A 19,519-nucleotide genomic window follows, 5' to 3' on the forward strand; every position below is an offset into this window, starting at 1 on the left:
TAAGCATAACATTTTACCTCTAGGAGATTAATATCTCAAATTTACACACAGGTGTAGGCAAATATATGTGTATGGAAGAGGTCAGTGGAGATTCTAGATTTGAATTCTTGAAATCTGTTCTCTTTGCCACTATAAGCATCTGGTTTTGATAGGCCTTAAAAATGATGTTTACTATGTCATAAAGTAACGTTTTGGTTCCTACCTCACTTTAGGGAGAGTTAATGTATTAATTGTGTTATTTATACTATAACTTTCACACACAGTATAATGTGTGCATGTAGCATAACATCTCTGATTACATTTAGAAAGAACTGGAAAATTCAATTGAAAATTAAAGGAAGGACATCCTCAAGAAGAAGGGCTTAAATCCACAGTTTAGAACAAAAATGTCTCCTAGAATGTTACCAGTGGTGTGTGATTTTTACCACAATTGAGTCTGAAATCACAGCTTATTCTTGATAAGAGGGTATGACCCAAAAAGTGCAGTTTTTGCTAGGTTTTCATTAACGAACCCCCGGCGCTTTCTTTGCAAAGTTGCTTTGATTTGGAGCCAATTTCTTTTAGCTTCCTTCAAGAGAAGATTAAGAAGCCCAGAGATACTTCAACAAAGTCAATGAATTTAAATTAATTGGATGTCGGTTTTCTTCTATGAAAAACTATGAGACTATAATATGTGTCTGCATGTTCAGAGAAGGCTATCCAAAACAATTACTACTTACTCTACTCTTTTCCTCTTCCATGGCTCAGATTGGTGAATAAGAGAAGTTACCAAATTAATACTCTGCTGTTTCAGTTCTATAGTAGGTATTCATTATACCACACACAAAATATCAGAGTGTCACAATTTCTTTACATATCAGTATTTGGTAGAAAATATTTGTTTGAATGAGAAATATAAATACATAAATTATCTGAACCTCTTTGCATTGCTGAACATACTCACCCAAAATAACAATACATCCTGAAACGGTTTTTAAAAACCAAGAACTGTTCCATAGGACTGGTTATTGACCACTGTGTTCTTTAATCACATTAGTAGTAGGCAAAATAAAAGTAGATTGATGGCTAACATTGAAGATACCAAAAGACTGATATTTGTAATAATAGATAAGCATTTTTTTCCAGAATTGAGTCAAAGGCCCAAGGATTAAAATATGATGGGCATACAACAACCACTTTTCAAAAGAATATTTTATATGTAAATACTTTTGTTCCAAATAGCCACACACACACACACACACACACACACACACACACACACACACACACAAAAAAAAAAATCTATCAGGTGTCTTATTCACAAGGATACGGTCTCAAAGCACACCTACCATTGGAGCAGAATGGTCCTGCATAGGCAGAGGAAGAGCAATCACAGAAGAAACCACTGGGCTTCTCCCTGCACTTCCCTCCGTGGCGGCATAACTTTCCATAGCTACCACAGTGGCCTCTGCAACCTGGCTGCACCCCAGGGGTCACTGTGGCCCTTTCTTCTAGATCCAGAGCCATCCCATTCAACTGAAGAGACCTGATGCATCCTAAGAAGCCCCTCTGCCTGGTGGCGGTCCCACCTACAAAGAAAATACTGCAAATGCAAACATGTTCCTTCACGTTTTGTTCATGAATTAAAGACCAAACAAAGCCAGGAGACAGTGAAGAAGAGGAAAACCTGTGATCTGATGTTGGAGGCTTGAGCAGCAAGATGAGAGGAGCAATTGGAAGCTGTGAAACAAAACTGGTTGGTAAACACTAGTGCTCAGAAAGATACATCATAAGTTCTACTCTTTAAACTTTGCTTCTTTTTCTCTCTTTTCTTCTGGGGATCAAATTTAATTCCTCATGAATGCCAGAAAAGTTCTTTGTCACTGAGCCATGCCTAACCCTACTCATGTGTTTTCTGAAAATAATTGATTAAGCTTTACACTGGAGAAGCCATCTTTCCTCGTGTCTTTATTTCAAAGAACAAAATTAGGATCATGATTCATCTTGAATCCAAATAACAACGTGTATTGTCATAGTTGTGTACTTTTGCTTTCTGTTTCAGTGGGTTCTTATTTTCTTTTTTAAAAAATTACATGTGTGTGTACACACATATGTGCATACATACACACACATATATATAGCCATGGTAAGTATAAATATATTTAAAATTGAACTTCAATTACTTTAATAGTTTTAACTTGTCAAGCATTCCTAAGGATTACTTAGAAATACATTCTTAGGGATGACTTTTTAGTTATTATCCACCAAAGATGACTATTGAGTATTATTTTATTACTCCTCTTGTATTTTTTAGTGTATTTTACATTTTCTTAAAATTTTACCTAATATCCAATGTTTTACACTTAGGGTTAATCTTAACAGAACTTGGAAGATATTGGTGAAGAAACAATGGTACCCATCTTGTTGGTAACCAATAGCTTTCTAGCCAACAACCTGGGGCTGATAAGGTTATGTATCTTATCAAAGAGCATATTACCATCACTTTACTAGACCTAGGATTGTAAAATGTATATTTATACCAAAAAAGAAGTGTACTTCTCAACTCACATCAAAAAAGCTTCTCTGCACTAAATGGACAACATTACAGAAAACCACAGGTCATAATGCAGAGATGGCCAGATTGTGTGGAGGCCAGCCCAAATGAACAAATCTAAAATGTCTTATGCATTAGGGTCAGGTAATATCACAGAAAAGTGAGGAGAGATTTTGAGACATAAAATGAGGAATTCTTTGTGACTGTTTCTTAGAAACCCCAGGGAAGCTCTATCTATCTGTGATACCTCAAAATGGCTGTCCAAAGAAGACCAGAATACTGGCATTATCTATAGATATGCTAACATGGGATGGGGAAATCTCAAGGGGCCCTACCCCCTAGACAAAGTACTTCAGTTAACTAACAATTCTGGAAGAATTAGACTTTCTTAGAGCTAACTACATAGCTAACTCTAAATCTAACTAACCCATTGACTCTATTCTCAGGGATTCAATATTATTTAGTGCAGATTTTTTAAAAGCCACAAAATCCCTACTGTCTTTATTATGTATGGGGTTTTACATTGTACAAATTTACTCTGTATATGTTCTTTAATCTAAATACATATCAGACAGGGGCCATTTTAGTCACCACTTTACAGCACATAGAAAAAAATTCTTGACACCTCATACTATGCAATAACAAATAACTACTGTATCCACCCATCCATTTATTCATTCAATAACATAATGTCAGAATGGGAGATGGGAATGCCTCCAGAGTTGAGGGGGGCCAGATTTTGCCCCATAAAGATGTTTGGGAGTCTGAGATAAAGAAAGAGGACTAAAATCAATGAGCATTTTCTGAACAAATGTATAATAGTTTTTGGACGAAAGATCATGAAGAGTGAATTGATAAGAATTTGTAGCTTTTAGAGCATTCATACTACTTAGAACTCATATTTATAGATGCAATAATCTCTATCCAAATTGATTTATCCAAAATTTAAATATATACATTTACACTTCATTTTACATCATGCATGACTCTTTAGTGAAGGATACAAAGTACTTCAAATGGTATGGGCCACATTTATCATCTGTAAATTCAGAGGGAGTAGGGTGTGATGTAGAGCCCCAAACGTTTCAAACTTCAGTTTTCAATATTATAATATTATCAAGTCCATTGAGTTGAGACATGAAGAATACCTCAGGATATGTTAAGGAGGATGTTTTCAGGAAGGTGAAACTAAGAAGGAAAACTATTCCTGAATGTAGATGGCACCATACTGTAGGAAGAGGAACTATATATAAAATAGGAAAAGGGAGAAAACCACTTTGTGATATAAATCTCTCTCTCTTATATGCTATATTTAGTTGTTGAATCTAGAGTCTCTTCACTATTATTTATTCTATTATAAGAACTTAGACAAACCCTTAGGCATTCTTTCTGGGAATGGCAAGGAAGGAGTTGATTTCATCCAGTATTTGAAAATACACACAATCTTTGTATGTATTCCCTCCTACATCTGAACAATCTTTGGCCATTCTCAAAGTCTCTTTCTTGCCTGTATTGTCAGGACATCTCTTTTCCTTCCAGTCACTTTGACTTACTTCACACTTGTCTAGGATACCCATTTGCTAATTTAACTCATTAGTACCTGAGACTCAATCTCTTTGCCCATGGTTTTTCTGGAAATCTTACTAGACTTTAGCGTTTACTTACTAGGATAGGGTAATCTACTATCTATGCAAAATCACTCTTGTCATGAAAACCTTTTGGAGGACCTTATTTTAACTCATGTTACCTTACATAAAACCACAGGGTGTGTATTTCATAGCATGCAATAATAGAAAATCTTGTTTTTATGTGTCATTTGTTCTAACATAAACATCCCTGTAATTCAGGGGCTTGCCCAGTTCTTCTAATAGCATAAATAATAACTAAGGAACTATAATATCAACAACTACATTTAGTCTATTTTCATTTATCCTATTCATATCTCTTGCTTCCTTTTCATGAGGAGAGTTAGAGACATATAGACATTCATGGGTATAAATGAGGAAATAACAGAATTAATACATTTAGGTTGAATCACATGTGGTCATTATCTCAAGGCAGTCTCACTTTTACCCACTTTAAAATTGGATCAAAGAAGAAAACAATTCCATTTTCTTCCATGTCTAAATCATCATTTGTTTGAAATGTATTTAAGTTCTCTGAGCTTTATTGAGCAGCCCTTTGTGAGGTTTTGTATCTCATACTAGAAATATGAAAAGTGTATGTATTCGATCATGTTCTCAAAGAGCTATTGTTTGCTAAATATTCAAAGAGCTGTACATGATTACTACCTGATGCCAATGTATATATAGAAATGAATACTAGAATAGTGTTAGAGAGTAGAGTAACTAACAGAAAATATATTAATATATGTGTGTAAAATATGAAATACAGTCTTAAATATTGTCATAGTGATGCACATCTACCTTTAAAACTAGAAATTATGTATTCTATCCTTTCAAAGAGTTTAATGTTTACCTAATAAAATTATTTTAATGCCACCTTTATTGAAAACTTAATATCTAATTAGACATAGTTGTATCGTGCATGTTTGAGGATTTGTAACTATACCATTGGGTTTCCAGTCACTCACTTTAGTTTGGACAGAACTCTTCTGAGAAACATGTCTCATGTAAATAGGATTGTGCTTGAAAGCTTAATTAAAGATTGCAGTGCCTTTCCAGGGTTAGAGTGTGTCCAATTAAAATGAGTTGCAGTTTGATTAATTGATTGTGGATGTTTCTGCTGAGCTATTTTGTTGGGAACTATCTTCCAATTAATTTTCTATCAATTTACTTGCCATGCTGGATCAGACATAATGAATTCCGGAACTTTACAAACACTGAGTATCTTGTGCAGTAAATGCCTAACCTTTCCATGTGATTGAGTTTTGCTGAATCCATCCATACATATGACAATACCAAGATCTCATACCTAAATACCTGGCTAGGTGTTGCATAGAAAATGAATTAGGAATACCTGTGGGTTTTATCCTTCTAACACATTCATTATTCTCAGAAAATTTATCTAAGTGCAACTATTATTGTCACAAAATTGGAACTCTTTCCTGTGCCAATTTCCCATCTTTGTGGTAGGAAGACCTTTGAGATTAAATCTTGATTTTTTTTTAAAGATAAACTATTCACGTGTCCTCCTCCGATATTATTGAGGATTAATTGAGAACAACCCCTTCATTGCCCCAGAAGCCTTAGAGAATGAAAGAGCTCATTATTGCTATACTCACCTTTAAATTCAAGGCTATAGAAATGACAGGCTCCCTCTGATCTTGACACTGTGGTTGAAGAAGGCAGATCAAGTCCCAACCACAGCCAGTCTAGAGCAAGAAATCAACAGGGCATACAAGCTGGGCCCAAAAAGTGTACCAGGAGGTTGGAAGTGTTTGGGAACTAGAGTTTCCTCCCAGTACAGCCATACTGAAGGAAAACAACCTCACAGAAATGGTGGTGTGAGCTACAGAAGAATGCCACTCTAGAAGCTTAGCTTTAGTTATGCTCAGCAGTGATCATAATTACAGAGTCCCAAGAGCATGGGAGAAAAGAGAATCATTTCACTCATGTTCAAAGAACTACTGCAGTTGAATGAAGCTTCTTGTATAAGAAAGACTGTCACAAGCAGAAAGTCCAGGCTCTTTTCTGAATCAAACCCAGTGATGGAGACATGGCCCAGCAGCTATAGCCCCGGGAAAACACAAGTTCCTTTGGGTTTCTAGCCTGTGGAAACCACAACCATAACTCTATGATTTGAACATAAGGAAGTATGTTTTAAACAAATGAGCTGTTGGAAATATCAGGCACATAGTTATATACGCTACCCTTCAGATTTTGTGTTTGGTCAAGGGTCATTAAAGTCTTCCTACTGAACATAAGGAGGTACACTTTTCAGACAGATAATGAAAAAGACACTGCAAGGAAAGAAATAAGATGCCTAAAACAAACGATATGAGCATGAAAAAAAATACAACCTTTGTTTTACTGAATTTTTAATGAAGAAACACAATTACTATCAAAGAAAATTAGGCTGAAATTAAAATAATTACAATAAGACTATATGATAGTCCCTTACCATGGAATATTTTAGTATATCGAAAATGAAAGTCTAAAAAAGAAATATTAAGAATATATTATAATTAAAAACTTACATTTTCAAGGTACTTTTAACAATATGAAAGTATGAATTTATGAAAAGCTAGAAGATACTGGTGATAAGCTATTATGATAAAGACATCCAAAACATGAACAGAATTTTGTAAAATGACTATTTATAAAAAGGATGACTCTGTAAAAAATGAGAAACAAATCTGAAAAGCTATTTCATTTATCATCCATGTAATCAATGGAGACAGGGCTATCTTACCTGCCCAGTACATGCATGTTCTATGACCAAGTAATTACAGTCTTTCATATTCACCCAACAGAATACAAGCACACATTCACCTTCCTCAAAATTATAAAGAAGTATTTGTAGTACCCAATTTTGAAATTACTAAAGAGATATATCTTTGTTTTGGTACTTTGGATCTTCCAAAATATAGGAAGAACTAAATCATGGAGCCCCAGTGTGATCAGTTTCCAGATTCAATTTTTGTGTGGGGCATTTAGACATTGCTTGCTCCATGTATTGGCTGATTTGATGCAATTCAAATGTGACATAAATGACTTCTCACTAAGTCAGGGGTCCTTATTTTCAGCCCTCGTCCAGACTATTCAAATGGAGTTTAACTTGTGTGAAAACTTGTCAGTAAAAGAATTTAGACAGGAAACGAAAATTGCAGAGCTGGTTGAATGAAAATCAATTCAGGCCTAATTTAAGAAGCTTCTGGGGGGGAAATGCTGAGTTTACAAACCGAAATAGAAAATGACCACTGTCACATTTCAGTTTTAAAAAAAAAATGATTGATTCTTTTCTCTCCATCATTTCCGTGGTTAGAGAACATTTGTGAGTGAAAGCTGCAGTGACTTTTGCCCATTTGTTCTCAGCGTTCTATCAAGGTCAAGGACAAAAAAAAACATCACTACTCTGAACATTTCCAGCATTTCTAAAGTGATGGGTAGCATTTCTGAGTAAGATTGTTTAAGATATTTCATGCGTCACACACACACACACACACACACAGAGAGAGAGAGAGAGAGAGAGAGAGAGAGAGAGAGAGAGAGAGAGAGATCAAGTGAAAGAGCAAGAAAGGGGTGGCAAAGACCTGCTACCATGAGTAAGAACCAGAATGGAGAGAATGGAGAGGGACAAAGCCGAGGACAAGGCTTGGTGTAGATCAGTTTCCTAGCATGTAAAGGCCCTGAGTTGTTCAAATCCACAAATCATCAAATAGAGAGAGGAGGGGCTAAGAGCACAACATGAACCATCATTTTTCATTAACAGAAGTAGCATGATAAGATGTTTGGGACTTTTTAGAGGAAAGGAGATGTCCACCACATTGATGCTGTAGTTTCCAACCTAATTATCATACACTTGTTTTGTTCATTGTTTTTCCTGCTCCACTGCAAACAGCCTCTTGCAGTCACATTGGGTGAAGATAACCATTCTGATGTTATCTTCAGAAAGATTGCTAAAGCCATCCTGTTTCTCACCTCTTAGAGTAGCACACCTCTGCCTGCATTCATCGTTACCCTACTTCAATTCAGTTGTCACAAACAACTGCAGCCCAGGCAGTTCACATTTTTCTAGTTGTATGTTCTATATATTTCTACTGGTTTTCTTCAGAAATGAAGGCACTGCTCTTGCTTCAGAGTTCTGCTCTATAGTGCAAACACACTCTCTGGTTGGTCTTCAGTGGCAAACAGTGAGAAAACATACTTAATTCTTTTATTATATCTCAATACACCAGTCACCACTAAGAGATGATGAAAACTCTTGATATTTAAAAATTTAAAAATCTAACATATATATAATGTCAGTTAAACACTGTCAACATCATTATCTGTGAAATGGAGAAAATGATTGTTCAAATTACGATATATTGAGATACCTGCAGCCTCTATTTGTGTATATATAGGTTTAGTTAACATCTCAAGAAACATTCTAAAAAGGTATTGAAATTTCTTGTGTTTTAAGCAGATAGTTTATGAAGCAACAAGAACTTGCTACTGACTTGTATCCATGCAAGATGAACTTCGGCAGCTAAATGATGAACTATTAAATCCAATTCCTCTCAGACTAAGCCTAAGTTAGACATTCAGTTTTTTTCATATATCTAAGTTTGTGCTTCTGTATGAAAGCAAGGATTGCTTTTTTCTTTATTCTCCATATTTAAAGGATTTTATTAGAATAAAGTCATACTAGAAACTGTAGTCTTACTTTTCACAGTTATGTTGACTTCACTAGTTTGTCCCTGCACCCAAATATGACAGTCATTATGCATACTTGAAAATACTGATTAGTCATAATTATTTCTATGATGGACAGATGAACTACAAATTAAACTCTCAAACTTGTAAGTAAAGGGTATTAAATTCTCAGTCAGCCATATAACCACTAGCTCTGATGAGAGAATGAGACTTAACTCTCATCTATTTATTAGTATGTAAAGCAAGAGTTCCCAAGAAAACAGATCCTTCATACATGACATGTGCTGCAAAGACTTTGTGAATGGAAAAGCCAGGCTTCCTGGTAAGCATATGACCACAGGGCTGCTGGGATTTTGTTGAAGGAGAGGTAGACTGTAAAGTGTTTTCTCAGATTTCTTTCTGTTATGGACTTAGTCTTACTAGAGATGTGAGGCCAGGGAACAGATTTGATCACTGCTGTGAATTCAAATAAAGGAAGAAAATAGGAAAAACTGACTTCAGATGAAATACAAAACTAGGAAGTAATATGAGGAGCTAGCATACATCTTACATCTTGAGGATACAAGCAATCATCTTAAGTGTGTGGGTATTGTTATGAAAAAGGAGTAAATACTGACAGAAACAACCAGTTCATTTGCAAATTGTAGGCAGGTACACATAAAATGTGGGCCCACTCCATTTCAACATATCTCCTTCATCTGGGACTGCTAATAGCTGTCATGCAGATATGCAATAGCCTGCTTCCACTGGTTTCCTTTCATCCATGTCCCTTGTGGCAGTAAAAGGGAATTATGGAAATAAATAGGCTAGGTCTTGGCAATCTTTAGTACTAGATTCACATTCCTTGCAAACAGCCTTCTATGATTCAGTATATAGCTCAACCTGCATTCCCTCACACTCATTCTTTCCAGTCACATTGGCTTATTCCTGTTCCTAAGACCTGTCACACTCACTGTCACCACTTAGGATTCTACCACTTGAGAAGTTCGCAGGGTCTACCTCTATTCTGCTCCCTCTAGTCTCAACTCAAGGGTTAACATCTCCCCACCACCTGTTTGACATGGAAACTCCCAACACTAATCATTGCCCTACTCTTCTGGTTCTGTTTCTACTTTTTTTTTTCACCATTGAAATATGTGCTGTGTCAATCTGACTTAGTGGAGTGCATTCTATATGAGGAGATATCTTGCTCAGCCCAGACACAGGGGTGTATGGGGTGGAGAGGTGCCTTGGTCCTGCCTTAGTGAGATGATGGGACAGACTTAGAAGACTTCCTAGGGAGGGCTTACCCTCTCAGAGGAGCAGACAGGAGGTGGGGAGACTGGGAGGAGGGGGAACTGGGGTTGGAATGTGAAAAATAAATTAATAAAAAAATTAAGAAAGAAATATGTGTGTATGTACGTGGTGTGTGTGCAAGCATATATAAACATGTATGTATAAATATATATGTAGCATATCTTCCCTTCATTCTCACCATTGGCTACTTTTATCTCTTCCACTGAAATACATTGAGAGGAAGGCAGAGAACTTTTTGCTCATAGTAAGTGCTTCATTAAACTCTCTCTAATTACTGCCAATTTTTTTGCTAGTCTGCCACCCACTGAGCTCTAATTCAGTGTAACCTTTTAATTATAATTTGCCTCTCATGGAGTCTGCCTGTAAGGCAAAAACTCTCTATCAGCAAACTTAAAAAGAAAGGCAGAAAGAAAGAAAGAAATATCATGATTTGTTTGATAGGAATGTTGTAAATTGGAAGATTAATATTTTGTGTGTGTGAATTGTTTTGTGAACTGGAAAGCTGTCTTCTCTGGAGAGTGGTCTAGTTGATGGGTAGGCATAACAACAAAAGCAGCCCCTTAGGTGGCATTTTGATAGTCGGGTACCATTACACTATATCATGTCATTGTACCCCAGTTGCCTTTAAATACAAATGAAGATCTTTATTCATTGAAAATAGAACTTTTGGGGGGATAAAGATCTATTTTTCCCCACTGCCTTTGACTTAAACATAATTAAGATTTCCATTGTTAAAATTTCCCAGTGACAAAGCCACTCTAAGGCTGAACACATATGGAGATGTCAAAGGCCCAACTAATTGCCTCCATAAAGATGAAATCTATTCGATCTTTATTCAAATTATTGCATATGATTGATGGCAAAAGACCTTAGCCTGTTCAATGCAGTTTTCTGATGTCATAAGATACTTCATTACTGTCACCTAAAATCAAATTAAGGCCAGGATTCCTATCAGGTGCAATATATAGTGATGCCATCTCTGGGAAGTTGAAATTCCTCCCAAGGAGGAAAGGTCATCTCCAGGCAAACTGCAGCATATTTCACTGAAAAATCTGAGGACAATTTCAGCCTTCTCAATTTCCAAGAATAGTAAGGCTATTTCCAAGCCACTGACAGATTTTAAATTGCAGTACCTTTTTGTTGTGACCATCTCTCCGTTTTTTTTTTTTTTTAAGAATTCAAGAGATATCTATGTCCATTTCTGACTGAGCTTCTAGTATGACATTAAGAAAAAAGTTATATATTTCTGCTCAAGTGTACTTTATTGTTTCTATACTCTTAAATAAGCCAGCTGAGTGGCCACAAGTTTGTGAGTAGAATATCTATTAGGGTGTTTTAGTTGTGGAAGCTGTTCATTAAATTTGTTTTCAGGGAAAGAATAAATAATGACAATAATGAGGACATAAATTTATTAGAAGACCTAAATATATCTTCATCAGCTATGTTACAAGCAAGCTCATCCCTTTCAGTGAAAGGGTGCTAATAAGATTGTTAGGCAACAGAAGGTGTAAGGAGGGAGATGATGAATTCTGTTCTAAATACAGACATTAAAGATGTCTGGAATATAATTTCTGATAATTCATCATTTATCTTGCCTTACCGTGTCTCTGAGTTCTTATTTACATTAAAATGTATGAGCTGGGATCAAATTAAAGATAATCCCTGAACTTCATGGTCCATAACTTCTGCAAAGTAATTTAGCACACTAACAAAGGAAAATTAAACACATGGAGAGGAATTCCAGCCTGGCGTCTTGCAAATGTTGAGTCAACGGACATTGGGGAGACAATATGCATTAAGGTATTAGAGAAGAGCTAAGAAAATGTGCACTATAGAAAATAAGCTGCTGAAGCTGAGCACTGTCTATCTTTTTTCCTTTCCTACCATTGGCCTGGTTTTGATGCAAGGTGTACAGGTTGAGGCACATCAGTGGTGGCCACTGGCTAGCATTACAAGGGCTCCTCATATTTGAATATAGAGATACTCATTTCCAAGTTTATACTAAAAGCCTCAATGTATTACACAAACTATAACAAATCATAGAACCTCTACATATTAAGTAGAAAATTATGCAGAGTGAGCAAATAGTCACAGAGATATTTGAACTTCTTAATTTATATCTTTCTGGATATAAGTCATCTTCTGCACCACAGTCATCCTATTCTAGGATAGGGATAATACCTATTGCTTGGATTGGTTATTAGGAAGGAATAGGGTACCTCACACAGACTAAAACCTGGATTTTCAATAAATCCTGCTTTGTTTTTGCTGCTTGCTACTTATCATCATTTTTCAAGCTGGGATTATTTTGTTGTGTCTCATCTCTAGGCTTGCAGCATACATTCAGTATTTTTTGTTTGTTTGTTTGTTTGTTTAAAAAAAAAACAAGAAACTTACCGACGAAAAGTTGACTATTGAGCTGTAAGAGGACATGACCATCAGTGGGAGCAGCTTGTATCTTTGGCAAGAGCTCATCCACCTGGAGTGATGCCTCTTTCATGTTCCTTTCAACTCTCACATGATGCCACTGGTTATCGTTGAAGTGAGTGGGTGACTGCACTGAGATTTCAAACGGTCCATTCCCCACATCAAATGAAAAGGTTACTGTTGTGGGTGCTAAAAATATTAGATATGAGGTATGTAAGACAATATCACACAACAATAATTAGACTCAAGACTTGCATTTAGAAGGAAACAATGACATCCAATTAGATGTAACTCTCCCAATATGGAATGAGGCAGTAAGATACATTTTGTGGATAAAAATAACAGTTCTTTAGAAGTTCAATCTCTGACTTAATTTTTCATATCGATAAAGATTAAAACTATTTAGAGAATGCACAAAACTAGCATCTATAATTGATTATGCAAAATAATTGCTTAATTGACTCAAAGTTTATATAATTTAACAGCATGAAACATGCATTTGATATTATGCTATTAATAGAAGACTGTAAATATATCAAAATAATAAGTGGTTCATTAAGTAATTTTGTAATTAATATTAGTCATTAACAAAATTTGTTTTAAATTTTAATTACTTCAATTTAAATTTTTATTTCATGCTAATGAATTTATCAATATTTTTACAAAATTATCACAAATTATTTTCTTGCAAAGTTAAGTGAAGAATTCAGGACTAGATGACAGTATCCCAAGACTCTTTCAGAAAGGCCACTTACAGCGTAGTTCTATTCGTATGAAATCACTGATTCCCAGGTTCTCTAAAAACACCCCAGAGAGGGCTGTGGTCTTAAAGAAGAAGGACACATCAGCACTGAGTTCTCCATGGAGTGTGGGGAAGTGGAGGTAGGAAGCTTCTGTATTAAAAGAAGCTGCATTCCAAAATGGCCCTGTTTCAACAAAACACAAAAACAAACAATTGGAAAAGAGAAAACAAATTCATGCCATGCAATGAATGCTGTAACCATAATTGTAGTTTCTCCCTTTAGCATCCTGCCTGTTTAATAAACATCACTAATTCATATAAAACCACTTTCCTTGTTAACTGTGTTCTGAGGCATAGTCATAGGGTGGGGGATTCTACACAGACTGGCTCTTTCCAGCATACAGCAGGAAAGTTTCATACAGAAATGGCCCCAATACAAGAAAATACATCTGCATCCAAAATCCTATCCGCAGCTAACTTAATATGTGAGGAATCTGTGAAAACTTAATTAATTGCTTGGTATTTTTATCTCTTGAAAGTTTAAACACTTAGTTGCTTTGACTAAAAAAAAAAAAAAAAAAAAAAAAAATCCCTACAGCAGATCCTTACAACCTGCACTTATTCCAATTAATGGCCTACCATAGAAAACAGGAGTTTGGAAAAATCTAAGTTAATTATAATTGCTACTTCACATGACCTGTCAGATCTACATGACCCCAACTGGATGGCATTCCCCTACATATGGAATTGGGGTGGAGGGAGGGGAGGAGAGGGTGGTTAGGGTGCATGTGAGAGGGCTGAGAGGGTAAAAGGGAGGGAAGGAGGAAGGAAGTGAGGGAAGGAGGGAGGGAGGGAGAGGGAACTGGGATCAACATGTAAAATAATAAATTAAATTAAAAAAAATGCTTTGACTCCAAAATTTAAGTTCAAGGATAAGTTACTGGGGTAAAGGATTTCTATTTTTGTTTCCACAGAAAATGAAAAGATGTGGATTCCTTCCAGACTAATGTGGTTTGATCAAGCCAGACCGCCTGAAACAGAGTACCAGGTGATCCTACATTCAAAACAGCTGGACAAAGCAGCCCTATAGACTACAGCCAGGATTTCTGCATCTTCTTCGAATCCCCCATTACCAGCAGGAAGCAGTTTGGAAAGAACAATGCCCAAATTCCCAAATATTGTCTATAAATGTTTGTTTTCATTTAAATGGACTTGGTTATATAAAATAAATAAATAAATAATGAAAAAAAGATAAAAAAGAACATATTGTGTACATCTGTTAAAATATATTATATCCCCATAGTAAGTATAATTACTGACATTAATAAAAATGATACAAATGAAAAAAAATAATTGATGCCCAAGTACACTGTATTCATCTTCACTTTCTTTGGTGGATATTCAAAACTTTTTTTTTTGAAAAAGTATTTGAGTGATATGTAGGAAGAAACATGCAAAATGAAATATAAATTCAAAGGCTATCAGAATCGAATACAGCCATCTGTATTGAGATGACGTAGAGAATTATCAGAAAAATGTGTTATGAGACTGCTGCTGCCAGCAAGTTCTCAGTATAAAATCCTCCTATCTAAATGACTGTCCTACAAGGGCAGACTGGTCTTCCAGAGTGAGAGACAGCTGTTCTAAAGAAAGAGTTCATGATGTTAGCCAAGAGCAGAGGCTCAGCTACTTGAAAATCATAAACATGACTGTTTCTACATGCCCCTTAGATGTTGCCTTCTTTCCGTTAACACTGGAAAGAACAATACAGATCTATTATTTGTTTGTTCTCATTCTGTTTCCCTTATGGATCTGACTCAAATGTCTAATTTCTGTTGCATGTGGACAATTTAAAACTGAACTTACATAGTTGGGAAAAACACAGTCTGTGAGATTCCACTCCATCATTAGCTAAATGAACGTACACATTATCTGAGTTGTGCCAGGGCTATGTCTTATATCCTTTTAATAGTTACATCACTACTAGACCATTGGATCTTAGTCTGTGAAAAGATACACAAAAATGTAAAATGTCATCTTAAGGGTAAAAGCATATGTGTGCTCTTTAACGTGCTTCCCTGATCTCCTTTTATAAGCAGTGACATGCCTTTCTCATGAAATGCTAGATATAAAGTCAAAATACTTTAAATTGTGGGATATTGCTAAATATGATCTCATGTGCTTAGAAAGGGAATGAACAGGGCTCAGGTTTAAATTATGTAATATTTTTATATTATTACATTATATATTATAAAATCAAGGCTTTATTCCCTGCATATTATACTATAACTAACCCAATAAATCTTCATATGGAAGACTTTAGGGAATTGTTAAAACTGAAGGACAGTCTTTGAATTGCTTCTCTTGTACAATAAATGCTCTCAGGTCAGTGAAAACATTTCATTGCTTTAGGAAGCTAAAACACTCTTATACAAGCAACAATACATTTTGTTTAGTTAGCAAAGCCCATTTTAATGAATTCACAATAGGTAGGGAATGAGGTAAGAACATTTTATGAGATTAATAAATTGTTGCCAATTCAAGACAATTACAAAGAAATCCAAGGCCAATGGGAGAACATTGATGGAATGGTGTGCAATGGCCTGTGATGCTTCAGCTCCTTATGTCCTGTGCACCCAAGAGAATCTGAGCAGTCTCAGAGAAATAAGGCATAGAGAGGGGAACAAGCAAGAGGGAGAGATCTGTATCAATAGCAGGAAACTGTAAGTCCTTGATAAAGGATTCTGTAAGTCAGAGATTTGGAAAGTCCCTAAGCAGCCCATGAGCTGATCTGAAGTATTGTATGATTTGTTGCTAGGCAAGTTAGATGCTTTTTGTTTTCAACCATTTCAATGAAAACACATCATGAAGGGCTAAGCTGAAGAGATGAATCAGTTGGTTAAGCACTTGCCATGCAAGCAAAAGGGCCTGGGTTCAGATACCCAGCACCCATGTATTAAATCCAGGTATGACAGCATGCTTCGATAATTCCAGGGCCAGGGTGGGGGACACAGGTCAATTTCAGTTTCAGTAAGAAAAACATTCTTCTCAGATAACAAGGCAAAGAGTGACTGAGAAAGACACATGAAGCCAACCTCTGATCACTATTCAAATGTGCTCACATGTGCATGAATACATACACACAAGCAATACATCAAGATGTATTATTTTACAATGTGAATTCTTAGTAATGATCAACAAAGTGATAATTAAAATGTTATTTAATTAAAATAGTATGAATGGGCAAAAAAGTTTGTTTCTTTGAAAACACTATCTTTTAATTTCTATAACTATATTTTATATATATATACATATATATATATATATATATGTATCTATTATAAATCAGGGTCAAGATACTTATGTACACAAAAGAGAAACATGTAATAGTATCTGATTTCATGTGTAAATATTTTTTATAAAGCCCCTTAAAGAATTTAGTACTATTTAATACTATGTGCACTTTAAAAAGTTACTGAGCACTTACTTCTCTCATAAGTTGAATATCTTTTTAATAGGAATAGGAATATTTTCTTAGGGTTGGGGAGATGAAGAAATTGAGGAAGAAGAGTGATTAGAAACCTTTCTTAAAAATAAAGTAACATATACATATAATATTAAAATATTGAAAAGAAATATTTGAGCAGTGAAATGCATCTTCTAAAATATATAGATTTATTAACAGAAATAAAACACTAAGATTAATTACATGTTGCTTCATTGGAACACAGAGTCCTATTTAATGGTTTAATAATTCTCTGGTGCATCTTTGTTAGCACTTCTGTTATTGTTTTCAACAATTTATGAACTTCCATTAAAATCCATATATGTAAAAATGAGGGCAAAGCAAATGAAATGTGGCTGGGGATAGTCACAGGGTGTGGGTTACAGATCAGTAAAAAAGAGAGCAAAGCTATTCATGGGTCTTTGCATTCAGTAGAATAATTCTGCTGTACCCTCCCACACATTCAATACAGTTCATATGTTTTTTACCTCCTACAAAAGCAGATCAGAGATTGTCTTTATTAACAAAAGAATTTTACAAATAATCTGCAGCATATGTTTTTATATTCTTATATTAATTTTATGCAAAAGTGGAAATTATTAACAAGGGGAAAGAAGTTTAATTTTTCAAGGACATACACATTTACTTTCCAAGAAGCTGGAAGAATAGATTTTGTGTTGGGATGGTGTGCATCTCTGTATTTATGTTTGTGTGTGTGCATGGTACATACATACACAAGTGGCCAAAGGTCAACTTCAGCTGTCATTTTTCAGGATCTGCCCACTTTTTTTGAAATGGAATATCTCATTGGGAGGAGGATTCTTGGGGCTCATGGATCAAACTCAGTAAGAGACTGTCTGGCCAGCAAGCACCCTGCATCTACCTGTCTCTGCCCCTACAGCCATTTTTGGTGGGTGCTGGAATTGAATTAACATGTCTAGACCTATATAGTAAGCATTTTCTAATTAAGCTATCTCCCTAGCCCTGGGAAAGAAATTTTGCTGCAAGCATCCAACTACTGTCATTCTAAGTATAAGATGGTGTATAAAATTGTAAACATGGTGAGTAAAGTTCATTTAGGTTTGTTCTTGATTCCTGTGAAGGTCAAAAAGTCATTGGAAAATGTATAAAGTTTAGTTTGCTACCATAAAAGAGATCCTTCCATAAGTCACATCTTCTATTACTTGAAGCAACTTATGTCAAACTATCCAAAGGCAACATTCTAATATAAAAAAGGAGAACATATATCAAATGCAAAGTGCATCTGGCCTCCCCAATACTAATTCCCCACATTTATTATATATAATAATGCAATAAACATTGAGTGTAGTTACTCATTTGAGAAAAAGAAAAATCATCAATCAATCACTTATAACCAAATTTATGTATTTAAATAACATGAAATAGTTATTTTAGCAGAGACAAAATGAATAAATAAGTTTTCTATTGAGCACATACCAATGAAATTGAAATTCTTTTATTCACACATTTAATGTCAAAAGCAACTTCATATGCAGAATATTGTGGAAATGTTTAAATATTCTGTGGACTATAAATAAAAGTTTGTACCATCTTTTTGTATTTGTATAATACACACTTTATATTAGATCCATCAATGTTTTTTATTATCATACATTGTCCCTTCAAATAAATTTATAGTCAAACACATCATGTTCTTTTCCCATGCACAGAGAAAACTTTTATATGTTAATTTGCTTGATGAAGTATTTCATTGACCATTTCAATCACCAAAAATAAGAACTAGTAAATTATCCATATTTATTACCTAATGACACCTGTATATGTGACTTAATTATAGTCTTTTCTTGAGCTAAGTATATACATTCTTTAAAGGATACCGTATGTAAACACATGTTGAATATAATACAACGCCAAATAAGAGCACTACATGCTAATATGCAAGCATTGTGTATGGCTAATACTATGTGTGAATTCCATGCTCTAGGAGGGTGATTTGGCACCTGCTCTGTTTCCAAGCATACAACATCCTTTTTTTTTTTTTTTTAATCCTTGAACTTCTCTAAAAATAGCAAACTGAAGAGATATTCTCTAATCACCAACCTCACCTTCACCTCCCTGTTATCATTAGTTACACTCTACATCTTCTCCGTACAATCCAAAACAAATGCTCCCATTTCAACATTTTCTGTACTTGTTCTCTTCCTTCAATACCACCCTGGTATTAATTCTCCCATCTTACAAAACCAATTCTGTAATATTAATTTCCTCCCACCTACTACTAATTTCCTCCATTGTTTCACATCCCACTGTTTCCTGAACCTTTTTCTAGGCTCTAATCTCCCACACATAGCTCTGTAAATCTTCTAAAGAAGCCATTGTCAATGTCACTGATGATCCACATTGTTCAATTCAGTTGTCACAATTTTTTATTTATATAAACTATCAACATTTATCATAATTGAGTGTGCTTCCTCCATGAAAACACTTCCTTCACTTGCAGCCCAGGACACAAAACTTTTCTACCTCCCTCACTGGTGGTATAAAATTCTCAATCTTATTTCTTCCTCCTCACCACCTCAAATTATCTTTGTGGGAATATCCCAGTACTCTGTCACTACACATCTCCATCCACAATAACTCCATTTTGAGGCAGTTAACATACTTATTATATATGAACATATGTCTGAAGCCTAGATTGCTCAACATGACACCAC

The 19,519-nt window shown here is 35.2% G+C and overlaps 1 protein-coding gene across 1 annotated transcript in view; it reads right to left on the reverse strand.

Annotated features, from left to right (window-relative positions):
- Window positions 1–19,519, reverse strand: part of Cntnap4 (contactin associated protein family member 4) — a 274,098-nt gene that overhangs the window by 27,616 nt on the left and 226,963 nt on the right. Inside the window, exons 16-18 of the mRNA XM_051201516.1 lie at window positions 13,332–13,502; window positions 12,547–12,765; window positions 1,329–1,568 (exon numbers count right to left, since the gene is read on the reverse strand). Of these exons, the coding sequence (XP_051057473.1) occupies window positions 1,329–1,568; window positions 12,547–12,765; window positions 13,332–13,502 (630 nt within the window). The remainder of the gene's footprint in view (window positions 1–1,328; window positions 1,569–12,546; window positions 12,766–13,331; window positions 13,503–19,519) is intronic.

Source organism: Phodopus roborovskii, unplaced genomic scaffold, assembly GCF_943737965.1.
Source record: "Phodopus roborovskii unplaced genomic scaffold, PHOROB, whole genome shotgun sequence".
Classification (NCBI taxonomy): Eukaryota; Metazoa; Chordata; class Mammalia; order Rodentia; family Cricetidae; genus Phodopus; species Phodopus roborovskii.